This window comes from Tamandua tetradactyla, chromosome 1 (genome assembly GCF_023851605.1).
Source record: "Tamandua tetradactyla isolate mTamTet1 chromosome 1, mTamTet1.pri, whole genome shotgun sequence".
NCBI lineage: Eukaryota > Metazoa > Chordata > Mammalia > Pilosa > Myrmecophagidae > Tamandua > Tamandua tetradactyla.
Window position 1 is genome coordinate 103,905,971 of NC_135327.1, and position 24,045 is coordinate 103,930,015.

A 24,045-nucleotide genomic window follows, 5' to 3' on the forward strand; every position below is an offset into this window, starting at 1 on the left:
TGTACACTGAAGGACTTCACAGGGTAGAAGGAACAAGTCAGAACAGTAAACTCCAACACAGTGTATAATTCACCTGGAATGATCTAGAAGCAAACTAGCACCTGGGGAGGGATAGGCTTACATAAGAGATCAAAGTTAAGCCCCAAACAGATCCCACAGGAAAAAGAGCTAGGAAACAACTCTTATATATTTGTCTATATTCAAAAGAAAAAACAATAAACCACCATTCTTAAGAGGAGCACTGTGCAGGAGAAGAGAGCAAAAAGCATTCTTTTCGTGCTTTGTGGGTGTGTGAAGTGGAAATACTTCTTGTGACACTCATTCAAGGCTCTTCTGATTTTGGGGGCCTCATACAAGCAATTCTATGAGTGTGACTTTGGCTGACAAAATGTGTGCAACCCAAATACACTTGGGCTTTGGGATGAGAGTGTAGGTCCATGGACCTCAGGACCACCAAAATCCAGATACACATTTCTGATGCAATCATCGGCAGATATTTTTAGCCCTTCAAAGAGATAAAAATACAATATGCTGCTAGAACCTTCATTTTCACTAGAGATAGTGAATCCATTTTCATAGTGGACAGTGAGTTTTGCCTCTGCACAACTAATGTGTAGCCTAATGAGGCTTCCTTGATCAGCTCAGCAGCAGCATGGCAACCCTGAACAAGTGTCCTGGTCCAGGTTGACAGATCCCAATGTGTCTCCACCCTAAACAGATGCATCTCAATGGTCTACCAAGAGCCTGTCCTGGTAACAAGCCAGATCCAAGTAAAGGTGATCAACATCCAGAACCAAAATAAATCAACCTTGTGGCAATAAGAGGATAGCTACGGCATGCTGTGGCCCAGGCATGCCTTGTCTATGGCACACAGTCATAAAGCAGCACAGCCTTCTCAGACATAGCCATGAGGACAGGTCTCCATTATTGTCTTCCACCATATAGATTATTTTTTAGTAGTTTTATTGAGATATATCCACATACCATACAGTCCATCCAAGGGTACAACCGATGGCTTTTTGTTTAACATAGAGTTGTGCATTCATCACCACAGTCGATTTTAGAACATTGTCATTACTCCAAAAAGAAAAAAAAAAAAAAAACTCCTTAGCATTCATGTCTCAATCCCTCTATCTTTCTAGTTTTGTAGCTTTTCTACAAAACTACTAATTGAATTCTGTCTTTACAGATTTATTTATATTTAAAGAATACTGAAATACTACTGTTAACTATAGCCCATAGTTTACATTAGGTGTATTTTTTTCCATATACCACCCTATTATTAACACCTTGTACTAGCGATGTGCATTTGTTATATAGTTCATGAAGAGCACTCTTATATTTGCCTATTCACTACAGACATGGTTCCACACAGCGTTTACTATGTTGTGAGTCCCATGTTTATCCTCTAGCTTTTCTTCTAGTGACATACATGACCTAAAACTGCCCCTTTCAACCACATTCACACACACAATGAAGCACTGTTAATTACACTCACAATAATGTGCTACATCACATCTGTCTATTTCCAAACATTTACAATCAACCTAAATAGAAATTCTGCTCAGTTTAAGGTTCAGCTCCCCATTCTCTACCCTCATTCTATCTCTGGTAACCAATATTCTAGATTCTAACTTTATGGGTTTGTTTATTATACTAAGTTCATATTAGTGAGATCATACAATATTTGTCCTTTTGTGTCTGGTTTATTTCATTTAATGTAATATACTCCAGGTTCATACATGTTGTTGCATACTATCAGGACTTCATTTCTTCTTATTGCTGAATGATATTCCATCATATGTATGTACCATATTTTGTTTATTCATTCATCTGTTGATGGACACTTGGGTTGCTTTCATCTTTTGGCAATTGTGAATGGTGCTGCTATGAACATCAGTACACAAATGTCTGAGTTGATGCTTTTGGTTCTTTTGGGTAAATATTTGTGGTGGAATTACTGGTTCATGTATCAGCACAATACTTAGCTTTTTGAAGAACTATCAAACTGTCTTCCATAGTGGCTGAACCATTTTACATTCCCACCAGGAGTGAATGAATGTTCCTCTCCAGCACTTGTACTTACCTGTTTTTGTTTGTTTGTTTGTTTGTTTGTTTTGGTATACTGTATGGCTGGGTGACATTTCATTATTTTCCCATTTGAGTATCCTGTTATTGCAGCACCATTTGTTGAATTTTTTGTTTGCTTGTTTTTTGTTTGTTTGCTTGTTCGTTTTTGGAAAGTGCATGGACTGGGACTTGAACCTGGGTCTCCCACATAGCAGGTGAGAATTCTACTACTGAACTACTCTTTCACCCCTGTTTGTTTTTAATAGTGGCCATACAATTAGGTGTGAAATGATGTCCCATTTTGGATTTGATTTGCATTTCCCTAATAGCTAGTGATGTTGAGCATCCTTTTATATGCTTTTGGTCATTTGTATTTCCTCTTTGGAAAAAGGCCTATTCGAGTCTTTTGCCCATTTAATTTTTAATTTTTGTTATGAATTTTTATTGTAGAGTCACAGGATTTCTTTTATATTCTGGATATTAGATCCTTATTGGATATGTGGTTTCCAGTTATTTTCTCCCATTGTGTAGGCTATCTTTTCACTTTCTTGACAAAGTCCTTTCAAGCACAAAAGTTTTAATTTTGAGGAGGTTCCATTTATCTATTTTTTTCTTTCATTGTTTGTACTTTGGGTGTAAAGTCTAAGAAACCATTGCCTAACACAAGATCTTGAAGATGCTTCCCTATATTTTCTTCTAGGAGTTTTATGGTCTTGGTTCTTATCTTTAGGTCTCTGATCCACTTTGAGTTCATTTTTGCATAAGGTGTTAGGGATGGGTCCTCTTTCATTCTTTTGCAAATGAATATCCAGTTCTTCCAGCACTATTTGTTGAAGAGACTATTCTGTCTCAGTTGGGTGGATTTGGCAACCTTGTCAAATCTCAATTGGCCATAGATGTTAGATGTGAGGGTCTATTTCTGAACTTTAAATTCCATTCCATACCTTAATATATATTTTTTTATGCCACTATCATGCTATTTTGACCTGTAACTCTGTGATATCCTTTAAAGTCAGGAAGTGTGAGTCCTCCAACTTGATTCTTTTTCAAGATGCTTTTGACTATTTGGGGCCCCTTACTCTTCCAAATAAATTTGATAATTGGCTTTTCCAATTCTGTAAAGCAGGCTATTGGAATTTTGATTACACCATCTAGTATTGCCTATTGTGCTAGCTAGGCAATATGTATGACTTCCTCATTGCTTCCTGCCGTACTTGTTACACCAAGCATGGCACTGAATTCCACCAGCCCTGTGGGAGGAGAGCCATTATGTTGGGGAGGATAGCTAGGAACCAAGGGTGTGTTGTGGCTATATCCTTGCAGTGCAGATAAAGATGTTCCTGTTGTCAGGAGAAAGCAGCTTCCTCAATCTGTTTTCCAAATCCTGCATGCCTAGGTTTCTAGCAGCAAAGCACATTTTTAGAGGGATGACCTTTCTGTCCTTGGTACTGCTCTGGTGTTTTGGAGAACCACAGTCCTCACTGCTGCTGAAGCTTGCTGAGGCACTGCACCATCCCAGGCAGATCTGGTCCTAAGGATGGCTTCTTGATATATGGTGTAACTTCTCAGATGAACTCGACCTCCAGCTGCACCTCCTTGCCTGCAGCACCTGGCCGTGGGTGGCCTGGTGCAGGTCTGCGCGGTTCATGGACAGGGTGGCATCGCCCTGCCGCCGCGCCTGGGAAGGTCTTGGAGATGAGGCTAGGCATCCGTCTCTCGCGGCTGCCCTTGATCCTGATGCCCACCTCCTACTGCACCACCCGCACCTGCCCCTGCTCGCGCACTTGCATATGGGCGGTGACGCACCCACCTCTCCCGCGGGACCCGGCGGCCCTGCCTGCAAGCTCGGGGGGGCCACAGGCGGTGGCTCAGGCTCCCTGACAGCGGGTCGCCGGCGCCACGACGGACACCAGAACATGTCGCCCGCCAGGCTCAGGCTCTCGCCGCTCGGCTAGGCCACCACCCCACCCAGCGCACCCTCAGCAGCAGCGCCCTCAGCCCCTGATGGTGGCTGGCATCCACACCTCTGTGGCTGGCCTGCTCCAACCGCCACAGTCGCAGGAGCTACCTGTAATATGGTATTACTCAAACTGGAGTTAAAGAACATAGTCTTAGGCGACTACACACTTTACGGGAGAATTTTTTAAGGTTTGATTTTTATTTTGATGTAACGTATTCTGGATCATCCTTGCTGACCATCCTGTTACTGCAAATTACCATATTTTTGTTTGCCTATGTACAGATATTTACGATGGAACGGCACCAGGCAGTACCATTTCACAGTGAAAAAGCAAGGTTAGGTCAGACAATACAAAAATAATCTATCTGGGTCCTGTAAAGGCACTGCAAAAAAAAAAAAAAAAAGCTTGTGGAGACTTTAATATAGACATATGTGGGAAAGTTGAGTCAACACATGGTACTTGGTAAATACATTATGTTCAAAGGAATCTGTGAGTTGTAGTCATGCCATGTTCATATTGGGTTTCAACAAAGTAGCATCATCCATGATATTAAATTAATGTAGTTATTTTGTAAATATTAATCTGTAGCTTTGTTTTCTATTAATTAGCTATTTTATTTTCTATTGCAAAATGTCATAAGCCCATGGAATTTATGAATATTTTAATGCTCAAGTACATTAAAATACTATAAAAACTTAAGACCAGAATGGAAGACCATAATAATTATTTTTTCCTCTAAAAGTAATCTCTATATTAAGATTCTACTAAGGTTCCATCTATGAGGGTAAATTTCCAGAAACCCAAAACCTCCAGATGGGGCCCTGGACCAGATAAATCCTGAAACCTAGAGGGGCCAGCCTCTCCAGAACATCAACTAGTTCCATCCCCCTATCCCATATTATTGACAGCCCCTTCCAACATGAAAATATTAGATTGGGCACAGTCCAGATAGCCCTAAAAGGTGATGGTGGAGTTATACAGAGAAGGTCAGGTTTAACGAACGAGTATGATGGCTGAATCATGATATTGATATTTCTTTTAGCCTCTAGTATCTTAGAGCAGCTAGAAGTAAAAACCTAAAATTGTGGAACTGTAATCCATGTCATACTCTAAATCTATTCTACAACTAATTGTTTTGATGTGCTTTGAAATTTATTGCTTTTTGTATATTTGTTATTTTTCACAAAAGAGAAAAAAAGTAAATCGTTACTTCACTTTTTTCAACTTCAACAGCTATATGATGATATTGTGACCCACTGTACACTTTTGATGATTACATGATTTGTGAATATATAATTATTATATATTCACAATAAAAATAATTTATTTTTATTTATACAAAAATGAATAATTAAAAAAATAGCCTTTAGAAGTTCATTAGGGAAACAATACACATGCAAAAATAATCTCTATATTCTTCTATCTTGAAAAATACTGTACTATTATATTGACTATTCCCTGCAGAACCTTGGAAAATCTATAGGATAATTGTTAAGTAACACAATGAGTTTTTTGTGTAAGTGAAACAGCTCCCCAAATGCAAATGACTTAAAATATAAAGAGTTCATGTTTTTCTCAGGCTCTATACTTATGGCCAGTTTTTGCTTGGCATAGGAGAATGGTGGATTGCTCTTGGTTATCACTAAGAAACCTAGACTGATGGAGCAGCACCCATCTTGAGCATTGCTTACTCCAGAGGGGAAACAAACAAACCAACCAGAGAGCATTTGGAGGCTCTCTCACTGATGATGACATGCTCTCCTGAAAGTGACAAATTTCACTCCTGCTCATAGCTCATTAGCTAGAGCTAGTTAGTGGCCTTGCCTAATTACAAGGGTGGCCTGGAAGTTCAATCCTATCATGTGTCTAGAATACAGAGAAGGGTAAATATTTGGTGAATTGCTTTGATTATTGTGGCAAAGATAGTAACGTGGCAGAGAATGAAGAGTCTTGTATTTTCCTTTAGTTAGACATTTTTTTTTTGTATCTCTCTCTCTTTCTCTCCCTCCCTCTCTCTCTCTCTCTCTCTTGCGCTCTCTGTCTTTTTTCTTCCCCCCACCTCATATCTGCAGGTAGTCTCTCTCACTTAGGTTCAGTACTTTCAGGTGGTAGAATTTAAATATGTCCCTCTTTGGTCATGCTGCCCAGAGATTTCACACTGTGGTTGGTGTTTCTTTCAAGAAAGACATTCATCCAAAACTATTTAAGTACCAGAATTCTGTGGTTTTGGTGCACGTGACTTTTGGCCTTTAATCCAGCTAATTTCTTTGTCAATTTTCAGAGGAAATGAAATTTGGTCAGCAGTCGCCCCACAGTTATTTGTTAAATACCTGCTCTGTGCCCAAGACTGTTTAGCTTCTAGGGATATAAAGGAGACCAGGACAGAAATAAATCTTTACCCTCTTTGTGTTTGAGTTGTGGGGAGGGTAAACAGGATATAACAAAATAAATTAACCAGATCTATAGCATATTAGCTGTGATAAGGGATAAGGAGAGAAAACAAGGCAGAGAACTACAACAAGGAGTATGTGTTGAAAGTTATTCTTTTAAACAGGGAAATCAAGGGAAGGCCTCATAAATGAGGTGACATTTTAATAAATATCTAAAGATGAGGAAGTTAGCCATTTAGATGTCTGGGAAAAGAGTATTTCAGAAAGAGAAAGCAGCAATCGTAAAGGTCCCCAAGCAGTAAGGCACCCAGTGTGTTCAAGGGAGAGCAGGAAAGGCCGGTGGAGCTGGAGTCACCTGAGAAAGGAGCATGACCCAGATGAGGTCAGTGAGGTCATGGGAGTGTGATGTTATAGGATAGGGCTGGCAGGCCTTGTGGCTTTCTTGAGCTTCCACTTGGACAAGCCATAGCAGGATTCTGAGCAGAGGAATCACATGATCTGAGTGATATGACTATGATCTGACTGCTTCAAGGGAATTGTGATAAGCTGTGTCACATGATGTTTATAGGTCAGTTAAGATGAAGGATGAGAATTTACCATTGAATTTGGCTATGGGGAAGTCATGGGAGGCCAGAATTTTGGTACAGGGACAGAGTGAAGATTTGATTGGAAGGGGTCTGAGAGAGAGAGAGAGGAAGGGAAATATTTGGGGAAAAATAGCAGAAGATTTTTTTTTTTTCTGAAAAGGGAAGGGAAAGACCATGAAGTAGGAGCTGAAGGAACAAGTAGAGCCAAGAAAGGTTTGTTGGACTTTTTTAAACATATGAAAAGTATGTTTATGCTGTGGGAAAGATTCTACAGAGATGAGTTAACTTACGATGCAGGGCAACCAGAGGTAGGTTTTTAAAGCTCTTTCTTTGTACAGGTGAGCAAGAATGGGGTCAGCGCTACATGGTGGGGTGTGGGACTTGGCCGGAAGCACAAGACAGTTCATCCATGGCAATGGGAAAGGAATCTGCATATATGGGTCCAAATACAAATAATTCAAAGGATAAATGGCAGGAAAATGTGGATGTTTTCTCTGATGGCTCATTTTCCCCATCTATAAGCAATGCAACAATGTCATCAGCTAAAAATGGCAACAGAGAAGCATGTTGGATTTGACAAGAAAGGAAAAATTAGGAAATAATGTGGCTGGAAGTGGGACAAGTGATAGAGGGGTGAGTGCAGGGAGATATGGAATAGATCAGCTGGAGGAAATGATCCTGAATTTAAAGCAACAAGTGTGGGAAGCAGTAGTACGTGCTTTTCCTCAGCTACAGGCAGCTCTGTAGGTTAAAATAAGTTTGTGGGGTGTAGGAATTCACCAAGGTTATGGTTTTGCCAGCTAGTAAGAGAAACTGGTAAAGGGCAGCATGAAAGCGATTATAAAGATTATCTTAGTATTTAAGCTGTGAAAAGAAGAAGAGAAGGCTTGGGGGGTGAGTGGCAGGTGAGGGACAAGGCAAAGTAATAGAATTGATTGATTGTTGGTCCTATAGAGTGAAAGGATTTTTGGAATCAAGGGATTGTGATTAAATATTAATTCTTAATAGAGTTCATCTCAATTTTAAAATTCTGTTCATCCTATTTCTCTTAAAATATAACTTTTGAAAAAATCTAGTTATGATTTAATCACTATTGTTCTTTCTGTGCAAAATATAATTTTCATAATAAAATAAGTTAAGCTCATTAAAATAGGAATACAGAAAACGGAAAAAGAAAATTACCATCAATAGTCTTGCCACTTAAAAATAAGCACTTTGGAGTATTTTCAAATATATCATTCCAGTTTTGTTTTCATTCATATGATTTAATGAAACATGACTGCAGTCATTCTGTAGATTCATTTTGTACCATGTTTTAAGCTTTTTCATCTTACCATAGTGTCATGATCATGTTCCATGCTATTATATATTCTCATAAATATCTCGTGGCTGCCTAATATTCCAATGAGAAATGTTTCATAATTTATTCAGTCTAGTCTATATTATAGAATATGCATAGGTTTTTATAAATTGCTTTTTTAGATTTTCTAAGGATAACTTTTATAAATTTATCTTCCCTTTTTTCAAATATAATGATCCAAATTCCTAAAGCATTTTCCTCAAACCAGTCCTTTGTCATTTTTGTTTTCTCCATGTGAGTCTTTTCCATTTCCATATAGTGTTTAAATTGCGCTTCAAGTAGATTTAAGTGTAATAGGCTGATCTTCAATTTTTGGTATGTTCTTGTTCATTATTTTATTATTTTTCCCATCCTTTTTAAAATGATGCTACTTTGTTTAGCTACTCCATTCTGAGTACAGCCACAAATTCATAAAGCTAACTATTGTTTTGTCAACTAAAATAATTATTTTCTTTAATTTTTAATTACTTAGTGCAGGTTAGCAAATGCTTTATATTTTTGGACCAGTTTTCATGTTGAAAGTTTCCAGAATCTTCTGAAATGTTTTTGGTCAGTGCCTCATCTTACTTGAGTCTGAAAACAACAACAACAGATCTATTATAAATTCCATTTTATTTTATAAGGATCAGAGATGCTTTTAGATTACAAGGGATTATGGAGAGGTAACATGAGGAAGTAAAGGAGAAAATTAAAAAACAACAACAACAACAAAAACCAACCTGGGCTGCCAAGCAAGTAGGCTTTACTGAACTGGAGCTCCATTTTAGATGTAACGATAGCTCCGCCACTCAGTGGAAGTTCTGTGGTGCTTCCCTCACAGGAAGTGCTTGGCACCTTCTCCATTAGGGCTATGGGGCACTCTGGGTGCAGGTGATGAGACTGTGGACTCAGGAAAGAATCTGCGCGCTTGGCTTCTGGCTTCTTTAATTCTTGGTATGCATTTGGGTGAGTTACTTTTGTGTATCTCAGTCTCTCCCAACTGCAATTGGACCCAACAGTACTGCAGTGGGGAGGAGCAGATGCAACAAGTGAAAAGTACTTACAGTAGAGCCTGGAACAGAGTATGACTGATAATCATTAGCTATTATAAGTTCCTGTGGATTTAAGTCAATACACATTAGACAATTTCCTACTTCTGCTAGATTTCTCTCATTTTCATTTTCTATATACCTCTCTAGTGTTATATTTTATTAACAACGATTTAAAAGTTTTGAAAGTATTTTTTCCACTTTGTTCCCTCTTCTGTTTTTGTAATAAAGCAAACACTATTTATTCATTTTGCTTCATAGTTTAAAATGTATTTAAAGGAAAGTTTCTATTTCCTTCCACAGATTTTTTTTGTCATTTCACTTTTATCTTGGATACTCAAAACAAAACGTTTTCCTTATTTCTTGTCTCTTTTCCATGGTTATATGTCATTTTTATTCAGTTTAGGTCTCTTTGGTTGGGCCTCATTGGAATGCTCATTTTGGCAATTGAGTGTCAGAAGGAATTTTTAGAACAATAAATATTTTTATATGGTCTTTTATAAATTTTATAATAGGGGCATTGAAAGAATTTATACTGTACCATTTTGAGCCCCTTCTAATTTCTTTCTGCATATATTTTTCATCTATATTATTTGTGGTTACTGTGAGGCTAAAATCTAACATCCTAAATTTGTAAGAATCATGTTTCTGTTTGATAATTTAACTTCGATAGCATACACATTTCCTCCATCCCCCCCAACTTTTTTTGTTATATTTGTTGCAAATTATGTTTTTTATTCATTGCATGTCTAGAACCATAGATTTATCATTATTTTATGCATTTGCATTTAAGAACCTGTAAGAAGTAAAAAGTAGAGTTACATACAAAAAAAACCATACAATAGTACTAGCATTTATAATTACCAAATAACTACGTTTAACCAGATATCTTTATATCTTTATGCCATTTGACCCACTGTCTAGTGTCCTTTCCTTTCAATCTGAAGAATTACCCTTAGCATTCATTGCTTGTAGGGTAGGAATAGTGGTGTCAAACTCCATCAGCTTCTGTTTATCTGAGAATGTCTTCATTTCTCCCCCATTTCTGAGAGAAAGTCTTGTCAGATATAGAATTCTTGTTGGCAATGGTTTTCTTTCAGTGCTTTAAATACTTCATACCACTGCATTCTTACCTCCATGGTTTCTAATGAAAAATAGGAACTTAATCTTATTGGGGTTCCTTTGCACATAACTTTTTGCTTTTTTCTTACAGCTTTCAGAACTTTCTCTCTGTGCTCAGAATTGGACAATTTGATTACTATTTGTTCTCTTTGAATTTATTCTATTTTGGAGTTAGTTGGGCTCCTTGAATGTGTCTATACAAGTCTTTCTTTAAATCTGGGAAGTTTCCTGCCTTTATTTCTTTGAATATTCCTTCTGCCCCTTTCTCTCTTTCTTCTCCCTCTGGAACTCCCATAATGCCTGTACTGGTATGCTTGGTGGTGTCCCACAGGTCTCTTAGGAGACCTTACTTTTTCTTTTTTCTTTCTGCTCCTCAGTCTGAATCACTTCCATTGTCTTGTCTTCAAAATCACTGACTCTTTCTTCCGCCAGCTCCAGTCTGTGATTGAAATCTTCTCAGAAATTTTTCACTTCGGTTATTGTGGTCTTTAACTCCAGTAGTTCTATTTGGTTCCTTTTCAAAATTTCTGTTTGTTTATTGAGATTATTAATATTATTCATTCATTGCTTTCCTCATATCCTTTAGTTCTTTCTCCATGTTTTCCTTTATCTCCTTGAACATATTAAAAATTTGTTTAAATAAATTCTTTGTCTGTTAGGTCCAAAGTCTGATCCTTTTCATTGATGATTTCTTGATTTTTAACTTGTTCTTTTGGATGGGGTTTCTTTCCCTGTTTCTTGTAATCTTTTGTGGCACACTGTATGTTTCAAAATTTTAAAGTGTTAACTCTGAGATTTCATCCCTAAGCTGTCTGTTCCTTAAGTTTGTATTCAGTTTATGATATAACAGGGATTTCCTTGAGTATCAAGAGCCAATAAAAGCAAATAAGCCAAGTTAAGAAAAAAAAAAAAAGAAACATCTTTCACTGGCTTTGTAAATTGGCTCTACTTTGGCAGGTGGTCTTCTTCAGAGCTCAGCCTTCCTATTAAGAAGATCAACCTAAAAATGCTGGGTCCTTTCTGTCCTATCTGAGCCTTCATGGAGCCTGCTTTATCTTGGCCTTGTATTTTCTTAGGGCCTCAGGAATTCCTAGTTTGAATGAATTTGAATACTCTCTCTACTTCCTTTGAAATATGCTTTCTTCCCCTCCTGGGTGCTCTATTGTATGACATGACTCAGGCAACCCTTCGCTCCAGGCCATTTTGACTTTATTATCTCTTTCACTTCTTTAGCTCTCTGCAAGCTGCATCTCTGCCTTCAGATATTCTGGGAAGGCGGGCCTGGGACAAGTTTTCTAATAGTCTTTCAGGCTTCCATCAGATAGGTTGGCACTGACATGTAGGCACCCCAGTATGTGCACAGGAGTTACCTGCATTCTCTGGAACAGGGCCAGGCTCATAATGGAAGTACAAAGTGGCTCCACACTGTACTGTGTTGGGGAAGGGATGAGGTGGGGCCAGAAAGAGCACCCTGAGCTTTGCCTACCATTTTCCAAGCTGCTTTTTATATTGACATTTACCGACTTATTGAAACTAGGCTTTGCCATTTTTTGCTAGTTGTTCAAAGATTCCTTGGGGGTGGTGCTGTGGAGCATGCCACCATCTTTGTCAACCAGAAGTTATTCCACTGATAGAATTTAGAAGGACAATTTGTCTCTTGTTTGTTCTTATACTAACACATTGTAAGCCTCTGAGCAAACAGCCTAATATCTTGGTGATTCAAATTCAGTTTGACTACATCTTAGGGAAGGATGATACTGTGTATCTTCCACGTTCTCATTGGAAGATTGAAGAGTTGGGAGCTACACACAGTGGTGCAGAGAGAAAGGATCTCATGAGTCCTGACTGAATGGCCTTTCACCTCGTGGGTTTCTAACGTCAAGTGGAGGTTGTTCTGGGCTCTAAGGTTTGGTATAGCAAATCTTAAATCACACATTTTATATAAAATTGATTATGATGTACTTTCACAAGACAAGAAAATAGAATATTAACTACTGATTTTAAAGACACTTTCTTCAGTTTTCCCTTGAGTTTTTTTTTTATTTGCATGGGCAGGCACCGGGAATCAAACCTGAGTCTCCAGCATGGCAGGCAAGAATTCTGCCACTGAGCCACTGTTGCACCCCCATGCAGTTTTCCTTTGAAAAATCTTCTCCTGAACTATTATCTTTCATAAACAGTCATTTAAAAAATGTCTTTGATTTCCTTTAGGGAAAAGATTATGTAATTTCTTTCAAGCTATTTTAATCAAAATTGCTGGAAAACTACACTTCTTATGGAGAGCATGGACTCTCCTATTTTGGGTTAAAGTATTGTTTAACCAGTGAAAATATTTTACCATAAAATCATAGATGAAGGTTAACATCTTTCAAATATAAGGAGCTCAATCATATTTTTCCCTCTCTACTGTTTGTATGAGGTCAGGAAAAGCATAAGCATAATTATATAGCTATAGATGCAAAGTGATTTGAAGATTGGGTAGGGAGCTTGTGGAAGTTCTCTTTCTGTTTGCTTGTATTTTTTCAGTGGAATAGGTGGCAAGGACTTTATCCAAGAGAAAGAAGGAAGGAATGTTGCAAAATGGAGATAAGAGGAGAAGATCTGAGAAAAAATTTTTAAGCCAATGAGAGGACAAGTTCATTAGAGGGATGTAGTATTTGGCCCACCCTTCTTTGGGCATAGTTGACATCCATGATCAGTTTTTCTCCAGCCAGTTTTAGCAATAGGTAGAGAATTGAATGTGATCAAGGTTGGGGTTTTTCATACGAGTGTCACAAAGCTAACGTGGGCTTTGGAATTGAGGGTAAATGATTACAACACTGGACCCTAAAATCTAAAGAGCTAAGGATGAAAATGAGGACATAAAGGAATGAGGAATAGTTCCAAAGTATAGAGTCAATGTGTTACAGGTCCCTGAATTGAATAAATTTTGGAATTGAGATTGCTAGAAGATAAGGTATGGATAATTTCTCCTCCAAGTGAATTTTACATCAGTTTAATAGGTTTCTTATTGCTATGTAACAAATTGCCACCACTTTAGTGGTTTAAAACAATAGCCATTTTTTTTTATTAATTAAAAAAAGAATTAACAAAACAATTAGAAATCATTCCAATCTACATGTACAATCAGTAATTCTTAATAACATCACATAGTTGCATATTCATCATTTCTTAGTACATTTGCATCAATTTAGAAAAAGAAATAAAAAGACAACAGAATAAGAATTAAAACAATAATAGAAAGAAAAAAAAACAAAAAAAACAAAAACAAAAAACCTATACCTCACATGCAGCTTCATTCAGTGTTTTAACATAATTGCATTACATTTGGGTAGTAACAATAGCCATTTTTTAAATTCATAGCTCACCAATCAGAAGCCTGGCACAATGTATCTGGATTGTCTGCTCAAAATAATACCAGGCTGAAATCAAGTTGTCAGACACTTAATTTTATTGTCTGAAGGCTCTGGGGAAAATTCTGTTTTCAAGTTCATTCTAATTGATGGAATAATCCTCTTGCAGTTATAGGAGTGAAGTCCTGTCTCCTTGCTGGCTATCAATTAGGTGCCACCCTCAGTTCATAGAGGCTGCTTACATGCCTAACTAGATGCCCCCCTCAATCTTGGAGCCAGCAATGGTGCACTGAATTCTTCTCATGTTTCCAATCTCTTGTCTTCCTGTTCTGTGACTAGGTGGAGAAAATGCTCTGCTTTTAAAAGGGATCGCCTGATTAAGCCAGACCCACCTATGGTAATTTCCCTTTTACCGTGTGTTGCATGACCATAGCTATGGCATTTTATTATATTAACAGTTTCAACACACATTTAGAGAGAGAATACTACATGGTTGAGGAGGATGGGGAATCATCTTAAAAGTCTACCATATGAATCAAGTTCAATTAAATGTTTTTCTTTTATGTTTATTTTGAAATAATTGACATCCTTCCCAACCAAGAATATTTATATTTGTCGGTTTAGTTTGTTTTCATATGAAGATTTGCACATTAATTATTATAGATATTGTATTTCATAGATATTTTTGCTATGATTAATGACATTTTTTCTATTATATTATCTAATAGATTTATCACTCTTCTTTATGCATTTATTTTATATGTGGCCATTTTCATTAGTTCTAATAGTCCATCAGTTATTCCCTTGCATATATAAAGAGAAACATCATATGATCTAGAAAAAATAATTTCCTCCTTCTTTGGAATTTTTAAATATATTTTTATTTATTTTTCTTGTTCTTTCTTTTTATTTCTTTTTCTTGGCTTATTGCTTCCATAGGAACTCTGAGTACTGTGTGGAAGAGTAACAGTAACATGGGGGCTCCTATAATTGGGCCTTTTAAATGTGAAGATTTGTGTTTTTGGTATGCTGTGTGGTGGGGTCACGTTTCACTATTTTTCCACATGAGTATCCTGTTATTACGACACCATTTGTTGAATTTTTATTTGTTTATTTTTGTCTGTTTATTTTGCCTGTTTGTTTGTTTTGGGGGGAAGTACAAGGACTGGGAATCAAATCTGCATCTCCCGCATGGCAGGTGAGAATTCTACCACCAAACTTCCCCTGCATCCCCTTAAATATGAAGGTTTCTAAAATGTTACCACTAATTATGGTGGAGGAAGTATTTTAGCAGTTACTCTTTATTAATGAAAAAGTTTTCATTTATTCCTAGTTTGCAGGCATATTTCTATTCATATCTGGTATGGAATTTTAGTAAAAGAGTTTTCAGAATGCATTGAGGTGGTCATTTTTCCATTTATTAAATTAATATAATCGGTTTAATCTATTAACTAATGTTTGAGCATTCATTCTTGAGAAGTCTACCAGTCAATATTTATTCTTCACTTCAGACATATATGGATTTTTTTTTTCTTTGCTGATATTTTATGTAGGATTTTGTGATGGTTAAGTTCATGGCTAGGTTATAAAATGTCTAGTTGTCTGTTAAGCAAGAACTGGCCTAATTGTTACTGTGAGGATATTTTGTGAATTTAAATCATTAGTCAATTGATTGCATAAATGGCTGATTATATCTACAATCAATAAAGGAGATTGCCTTCAGCAAGGAGAGAAGTTTCACTCAATCAGTTGGAGACCCTAAAGGGAGAATTGCATCCATCTTCCATGTTCTGTTTCTCTGGCTAATACAGATTCATTATCTTGTATTTATTGGTATTGTCCTACAAAATTTGTTTTGTACTGTCTTGGTTCTTTCTGTCAACATTATGCTTGTCAAGAAGATTTCATTTTTCTTTATAATCTGGAATGATTATACATGATGAGGTTTTATAGCAGGAGGTTTTGGTCAAATCTGGTATAAAACTAGGCTGATCAGGAAATTTTTAGGGCATATCTTTGACGACCATTTCTATTTCTTTCGTGTTTGCCTAAGTCCGTTAAGGTATTATTATTTTTTACTTCATTTATTAATGTCGATTATGTTTATCTAGCTCTCTTTATATATATATTCTTAGAAATAAATTATTTTGTTGTCTAGATTTTAGCTTAAAGAAATATTTTTAGTTTTATTTTTAATAATTTCTTACTGTCTTTTTGATCAGCAGTTATTATCTTTCTCTCATTGTTTATTTTGTATTTAATGGTGTTGGTATAATGGGTAAGTCATATGGAAAACATTACTCCCAATTTTACATCATATAGCAAAATAAATTCTCACTAGATTAAAGAGTTACATATTAAAGAAAAAATAAGCCATAAACAACTATAAGTTAATAAAAGTTAATGTTTGTTTGATCTAAGGGTGGATGAGGCCTTTCTAAAGAAACACTTAGAGGCCAGGGCAGAAAAGATTTACATATTTGTCAACGTAACAAAATTAGACTATATTACAAAAATATACAAACAAAGTAAGAATACCAAGATACTGAGAGAATTTGTATTTGTAAAATGTAATATATAATACCCAGGGGTTGAGATATTTAATATTAGAATTTTTCTCAAGTTCATCAACAGAAAACTGGGCAAATAGCAATAGAGGAATTCACAAAAGAAGAAATTAAAAATAATAAATATAGTTCTTTGTCATCTGGAATAATTATACATGATGAGGTTTTATAGCAAGAGGTTTTGGTAGAATCTGGTATAAAACTAGATTGGTCAGGACATTTTTATTTACGATGAGAAAAGAGTATTTAAATTGATGTTTCACATTCACAGAGGCAAGTACATGATAGTTTTTTTTACTACTTACTTTACAATTCCTTTTTGTTGTAGAATCACATGTGAATAGTGAAATGCCCTTGGAATTATATACACAAAATGTCAAAAGTGGAGTTTTTGGGTGATAATTTTATTCTATTCTTATTTTTTTCTTTGTTTTTAAGAGGTTTCTTCAAGTTGTATGTATTTGTAGACACACACGTTACATAAGGCATCATAGAAATGAAAGGATTTTGTATCTTGCTTTTTCAATCAACATTGTCATATTATGGGTAATTTCCCACATCATTACATGTGGGAAATATTATATAAACAATACAATATTGATTTTATGACATTTCTTTAACCATTCTGAAATTTCTTTCTCACCCCTGAATTTAAGCAATAGCTTCCTTCTATTTTAACCTCATGTTTTTTAAAGGATTTTCCTCACATTTCTTTCACTGAAATACATTAAATCCTTGGGAAAGATTTTCAGCATGATTATTACGAAGAACTGACACCTTGCTCACTGGCAAGTTCTGTCTGGTTCTTTTGTCTTTAGACATGTTTTGCATGTGTGAATTAATTTAGTTTTAGTAATTTCACTAACATTTATTCAGCACATATTCTGTGAGCTGTCCCAGTCTCTGTACTTCATGAAGTTTCCCATTAATGTTGAACATTTACTTGTCCTTTCATCATCTGACCATCTTTCAGCCTACCTATTTATTTGAAACTGCACATCTGAGTCAATTCATTTAAATCAACACATCAGAATCTATATGCAAAGGCTGGTAAGTCATCTATGGTATGCACATGTGATGCAACTGCCCCTCAAAAGAGAGTAGAGTTTCTTTAGCTCACTTTCAGAGCCGGTTTCCCTACCAACACTGTGCTGGTTTGAAAGGATATATGTCCCCTAGAAAAGCCATGTTTTAATCTAAATCCCATTTCATAAAGGCAGAATAATCCCTATTCAATACTGTATGTTTGAAACTGTAATCAGATCATCTTCCTGGGTGATGTGATTTAGTCAAGAGTGCTTGTTAAACTGGATTAGGTGACAACATGTCTCCACCCATTTGGGTGAGTCTTGATAAGTTTCTTGAGTCCTATAAAAGAGGAAACATTTTGGAGAATGAGGGGATTCAGAGAGAGCAGAGCAGAATGACATAGCCATGAGAAGCAGAGTCCACCAGCCAGTGACCTTTGGAGATGAAGAAAGAAAATACCTCCCGGGGAGCTTCATGAAACAGGAAGCCAGTAGAAGCAGCTAGCAGATGACACCATGCTCGCCATGTGCCCTTCCAGAAGACAGAGGAACCCTGACTGTGTTCACCATGTACCTTTCCAGATGAGAGAGAAACTGACAGTGTTCGTCATGTGCCCTTCCACTTGAGAGAGAAACTCTGAACTTCACCTGCCTTCTTGAACCTAGGTATCTTTCCCTGGATGCCTTAGATTTTTTTTATTTCTATATACTCGTTTAATTGGGACATTTTCTCAGCCTTAGAACTGTAAACTAGCCATTCCGTTTCTGGAATATTGCATTCTGGCAGCTAGCAAACTAGAACAACCACCAAGAGCATTTAGCCAGTTTCTCTACCACCACCGAGAGCATTTATCTCAGTTTACCCTTATATAATTATGGGTTCACGTGAACATTTTAATGCACTTTATTCACTAGTCTTGGCTTGGAATGATTTTGGCCCGTTTATAAAATAATTTGAATCCCCAAAGGATGAACATTTATTTTGAGGAAAGTCTTACAAAGGTGCCACTGAAGGCAGTTCTAAAATAGTTTACTAGCAGGGTAATTGGAGGAAGTACCTGTTATAGATTGAGTTGTATCTCCCCCAAAGCCATGTTCAAGTGAATGTGAACTTACTTGTAAATAGGATCTTTGAAGATGTTATTAGTTAAAATGAGGCCACACTAATTTAAGATGGACCTTTTATCCAATATGACGTTGTCCTTATAAGCAGAGGAAAGTTAGATGTCATAAGAGAGACAGAAACAGAGACAGAGAAGGCCATGGATGGATGCCAAGAATGAGTTATGCTGCAACAAGCCAGGGAGTGCCATGGATTGGCGGCCACCCAGCAGAAGCAGAGAAGAGGCATGGAATGGATTCTCCCTTTTAAGAGGAAGGGTGGCTCTGCTGACACCTTGGTTTTGGACTTTCAGTCTCCAGAACCATACAATAAATTTCTGTTGTTTAAGCTAACTGGTGAGTGGTATTTTGTCACAGCAGCCAACTGCAACTAAGACAGTGTACTGCCTTTTAGAGACTACTGTTTGGTTGCACCAGACCGTAAGTGGCTGGAACCCAGGGCTCATTAATCACCAGTGTGATATCTGTTAGCACCACAGGCTTCTGAAGAAGGTTTAAGTGGACAGCGATAGGCAGACACACATTTTTATGACAAGCTGAACTCAGACCCTATCCCCATTGTACTTCCATGGTGAGTTAGAAAATGCCACCTGAGTGCAAGAAGACTATTTTTGCTGAGGCTACACGCAGGAGCCAAGGTTTATTCTAAAAGCAGGCTGTTCTGTTAGCATGTGTATATAGATTTCAAAATGCTAAATGAAAACATATTGTGGCAACCAGATCAGAATTGGTCTTGGCTGTGATCCCTAGGCTATACCTGGAAGTGCCTGTCACCCATGGGAAAGAGAGCCCCCTAAATGTTCCATTATCACACTGAAATTCTATCTCTAGTTCAATGCCCCAGTAGATAGTTTTGCTAGTGAAAAGTAGCCTGGAGGGTGGGACAGTTTTTGAGTTGCCATGTATTTTATTATGCCTAGTAATATGTCTGCCTAAAATAAAACAAAACAAAAATAGTCTGACCCCTTTGCAATCATGGTTTGGAGGCTCTCGATCTTCAATGTGCATCAGAATCACCTGGGGAGAATACTGTGAAAATGATGATGGCTGTACTTGATGGCAGCCTCTTGGGATGGATTCGGGGCATCTGTAGTTTTTGTAAGCAGTGCCAACCCGATGCTTGGATTAGGGAATGGGAAGCAAGAACAGGACAAAGCTCCAGAACCGCAGTCCAGGAAGACCCTGATTTGGCACCAGGTGGTGCTGTGGGTATAACTGAGCCTCCTTCCAGCTTCCCCAGCAGAGCAGGAGACCACTGTTCCCACGGAACAGAGAGGGAAACAACTCCACACCTGCCTTAAATGAAGAGGGAACAGAGAGGAATGGAGAAGAATTCCTACTTGTGAAGGTCTGCATTTGGCTTAAGCTGCAAAGAGTGTGATTCAATTTTTGAAGTGATTTTATGAAATGGACAGAAACAATTCTGCTCATTCCCTTCTGGGTGGTTTTCTTTGTATTTAATAGCCTATTTCTATTAGAATGTAACTGATGAAAGTAGATTATCAAAACAGAAGTTGAATATTAGAATTAAATCATTCTTGTACAGCTCAGTGATAGATATTTTTTTCTTCATTTCTGCATGATGCTTTAAAATATATTTTTAATTTATATAAATAATAGGAGAGTACATTTAACATTTCACTTCATGTGGGTCTAGGTACCTACAGCCTAATTTGTGCTTGTGGCGAGGGTGACAACCACTCTGGCTGGCCTGAGAATGAGAGGTTTCCCCTAACACTGAACTTACAGGTGTAAAATGAGACATTCCAGGACAAGCCTAGATCAGTGGTTGCTCATCTTACCTCTAACTTGCATGTCCACAGGGACTGATGTGTTTTCCTGATATTACTGCCTTTAAGCAGGTTTACCACCTCCTATCATTCACTATAAAATTTTTCTTCCCTTGGTAAACAATATAGGTTTTAAAGAGGATCGTGTGAGAGAATTAGATGGTCAGGTGGGCACTGCATACCAATCAGCATTTCACTTAGAATCATCTTGTCAGTTTTGCCACTTTATTCCTTACCTCTTTTCCAGGTTCCAATGACCTGCTGCCCCAGGCCCAAGCCCCTCCATTAGCTTCTTTTCTTGCATAGAGTAATAGTGTTCCCTCTTCGCTTCTTCAGATTTCTTGTACATTCTCCTCACTATTTGATACTGTCTTCAAATAATGAAGGACTTAATTGTCTCTTGGAAGAAAAAGATCTTCCAACTTCCAGTACTCCAACTTCTTAGAGGGCAGTGGAGTCATAACTAAAAAAAAACTGATTCGGATAAATTGTATATAAACTTTATTCTATTTCATCAAATATATATGTTTGAATGTGTATCTGTACCCACATAAACATATTAGTATTTTTCATGTTAGTGCTTTTGATCAACAGTTTATAATTGGCACATGGTTTTCTGTTTACAAAAATGACAAATAAAAGCGATGCAATTCCCTGATATATTAAAAATATGATGTGATGAAATGCTGAGAATTTAAGGGAAACTCCTGCTTCACAAATTGTTTATTTCATAATGAGTTTCCCTTTCTTTAATGTTCTACCAAATTTCATTCGAGTGTTCCTTCTCACAGCAAATATCAATGCAAGGACCTCATTTAATGTACTCATTCAACAGTAACTGAACATACATATTTATTCTCTCAAGCAGGTTTGTCAGATGATATGTAAATGATTCATAACAATGTTCAAGTTCAAACCAAGAAGACTGTGGGTGTAAATGAAATGTTTGTTAGAGGGTATTTTTCTCTTCCCAGAGAATATTGGGAATCTTATAATAATTAATTATGACCAATAATAGTGGGACAAAACCTGTCTAAAAAAATATTAGATTTTGTTGTGAAAGGACTGATAAAAACGAATTAGAATATAATACAGTTATTTATCAACTGATTTGAGGTGAAAAGCCCTTTATCAGGTTAAATAATCAATTAAGCTAAAATGGCAAACTTCTATAGGATTTTGTCAGCTTCCCCCTTTCCAATAGTCTTTAAGTATCTTTGGTAGTAGTTACTTATTACTCTTGCTAAACCCAACAGAATAGGCCAAGATGAAAAAAAAAAAACACAGACAAAAAACGGACATTTTTAGCAGCTTGGTGTTCATTGGGGGATTTATGGTATTTAATTTTATTTTGACAACAACTATTTTAGACAGCTTTATTGAGTTCCACTTCAAACACCAATACAACAGGTTTTTGAAGTAGATATCTTTATCTTCCTTTCACAGATGAAGAAAATGATGCTCACACCAGTGAATTCATTTCTGAGCTTTGCTTTAAACCCATACCTGTCTAATTTCAAAGCCTAAATTCCCTCTGCTACACCTCAGTGCCTCTGTTGTTATGAGCCCAGGCACTCTTTTTGCCAGGAGAAATGGCGATAGAAAATGGTAACATTTTCTAAGAGTGATGTATAAGAAATAAGGTCTCAGGACATAGCTGGTAGGGTAGGCAGCGATTTTTAAATTTTTTATCCTTAGGGAGTGAGGTCAGAGCTTCAAGGCAGCTGAGTGAGAGGAGAAGCTTCTGGAGTGGGCCCTGTTGCAGTTATTTCTGTATGCACAGGGACAGTCACGGGGGGCGACCATCGGACGAGAAAGGAATCACCTTGCTTTGCCACTTTATCGATAATATTTCATCTGATCCTTACAGCAGCACCATGAAGAATGTGGTCTTTGTATATAGTAATAATAATATTTGTTATTGGTATTGTTAATGCAGATGAGAAATAGAGTCCCAGAAATGTTTGGTACCTTTTCCAGATTTACACTCAGGAGACTGGTACAAGAGAATTCTAATTCCAAAGCCGGTATTCTCTATATTTGGCAAATTAAAATTAAAATTAAAATTCATTTATATATAATAAGAAAAACAAACCTGCTGCTGATACAAGATGACTATGTATCATGATTTGCCATGAAATCTCATGATTTACTGTCAAACATTCTGCAAGGTAGTGGAGTTTTGCAAGGTTCTCAGACACCATGCCAGTGAGGGTCCTGCGGGGGCAGCTTCCTTAGCCACTCTGCAGCTCTGCCTCTGGTTCCTCCCCTTCTGAATCTTTTGAAAAATAGAACCAGGAAAATTTCACTTGCATTGAAGCAACTGGAAAAAATGGGTTAAGGTCAACTATTAAACAAAGTCATTTCCAGCAACTAATAGGACAGTTAACGTGTTTGGTTACCAGGGACAGGTTTTGCAACTAGTGTACCTTCAACAGTTTGCTAGGAACATATATTGCTTCAATTTAAATCTGAGGGACACAGCACTGGCATTGGATGACACATTTATTTAATATTTTCCACATGAAAGTATTACAGCCTTGCTCTGTGGTCTAGAAAGATGATACTCACTTGCTTTTGTGTGGAAAGTGATCTCGAAATTGTGTTCCGAGGCAAAATACAGCGTATATCACAATCAGAGTACACAGCAGCGGGATGACCTTCTGTCGAGGACTACAGTTTAGTAACTTTTAGCAATTTTCTTAAGAGAATATCACTCCCATCTTCAGTTTTGCTGATTGTAAGAGTTTGGGTCTTTAAGATAAAGAGTTGAAGAAATAAATGCCATGATTTCCTTTATTCTATTCACAAGAAGTGAGACACTAAATCCAGCTTCCACTTACAGGGAGTGGAATTAGCACAATCTCCTGAAGGGAGAAGCAGCAAAGAATATGTACATATTTTTAAAACCACCTAAGAATGGGTGGAGGGTTCAGGAAAGGAATTCTGTTTTGTGCATTACTTGGCAATAAAACGTTATTTCTACATTCTGAGAGATAGAGAGAATGGGAGAGAAAAAAATAACACCCTATATTCTGGATCCTTGCCAAGGGCCAGAACATGAAACAGTATAGTTTGAAAAGAGGCAGAAACTTAACCTAGAAACTAAGTATGGTGGGGTCCCTTGGAAGTATAACTGGATATGTGTATTCTTGTATTCGTTTTTGTTCAGGACAGCGAAAAGTTCTCCATCTGGTTTGATGGCCTGTCCCTGGGTGAGATGTCATCATACACATTAAGAAAGAGTTCCATGAAGGACACTTACGTGTCCCATACTGTAAAAGTGTGAGGCTGCTCTTCGTCTTTATTCCTGGTAGTGCCAGTGCTTTTCCTGAGTTGTTTATTTGGATTATACTGTCTGAAGCTTGAGGCTAGTAATGTTTTCCTCATCGTGGTCACTTTTGGAAAGCGAATGAGCGTAATTTGTGGTTCATCAAAAATAAGTGGCTCATGCTAGAGCTCACAGCATGATGTTTGTGAAATTACTTTTATTTTGATTTTCTTACTAATTCCCTGAAAAAATTATCCTAACTTATTCAGTTACTTGCTTTGCTTTTGAATGCTTTTTTTTAAATTGAAGAATGCTATAAACTAAATTGTGGTTTAAACTTGTGTGCTTGAATATTTGTAAGCGTTCTCAAATTCTTTGTAAATCAAGGATGAGTGT

General features: G+C 37.1%; 1 protein-coding gene and 1 pseudogene across 8 annotated transcripts in view; one reads left to right on the forward strand and one right to left on the reverse strand.

The window, feature by feature from the left end:
• The window catches only part of MACC1 (MET transcriptional regulator MACC1), a 209,932-nt gene that overhangs the window by 152,907 nt on the left and 32,980 nt on the right, over positions 1 to 24,045 (forward strand). Inside the window, exons 1-2 of one of the 8 annotated variants that reach the window (XM_077122234.1) lie at positions 3,914 to 4,218; positions 4,313 to 4,365. The exons of 3 other annotated variants lie outside the window; for them this stretch is intronic. Coding sequence is in view for 2 of the 5 variants with exons in the window: in XM_077122245.1 (XP_076978360.1) it covers positions 4,305 to 4,365 (61 nt within the window). In the remaining 3 variants the exon portion in view is untranslated. Of the gene's footprint in view, positions 1 to 3,913; positions 4,219 to 4,277; positions 4,366 to 24,045 lie in introns of those variants that run through there. 4 more of the 8 variants (XM_077122243.1, XM_077122239.1, XM_077122245.1 and 1 more) reach the window with 4 other exon arrangements.
• On the reverse strand, positions 349 to 4,256 carry LOC143681115 (beta-2-syntrophin-like; annotated as a pseudogene).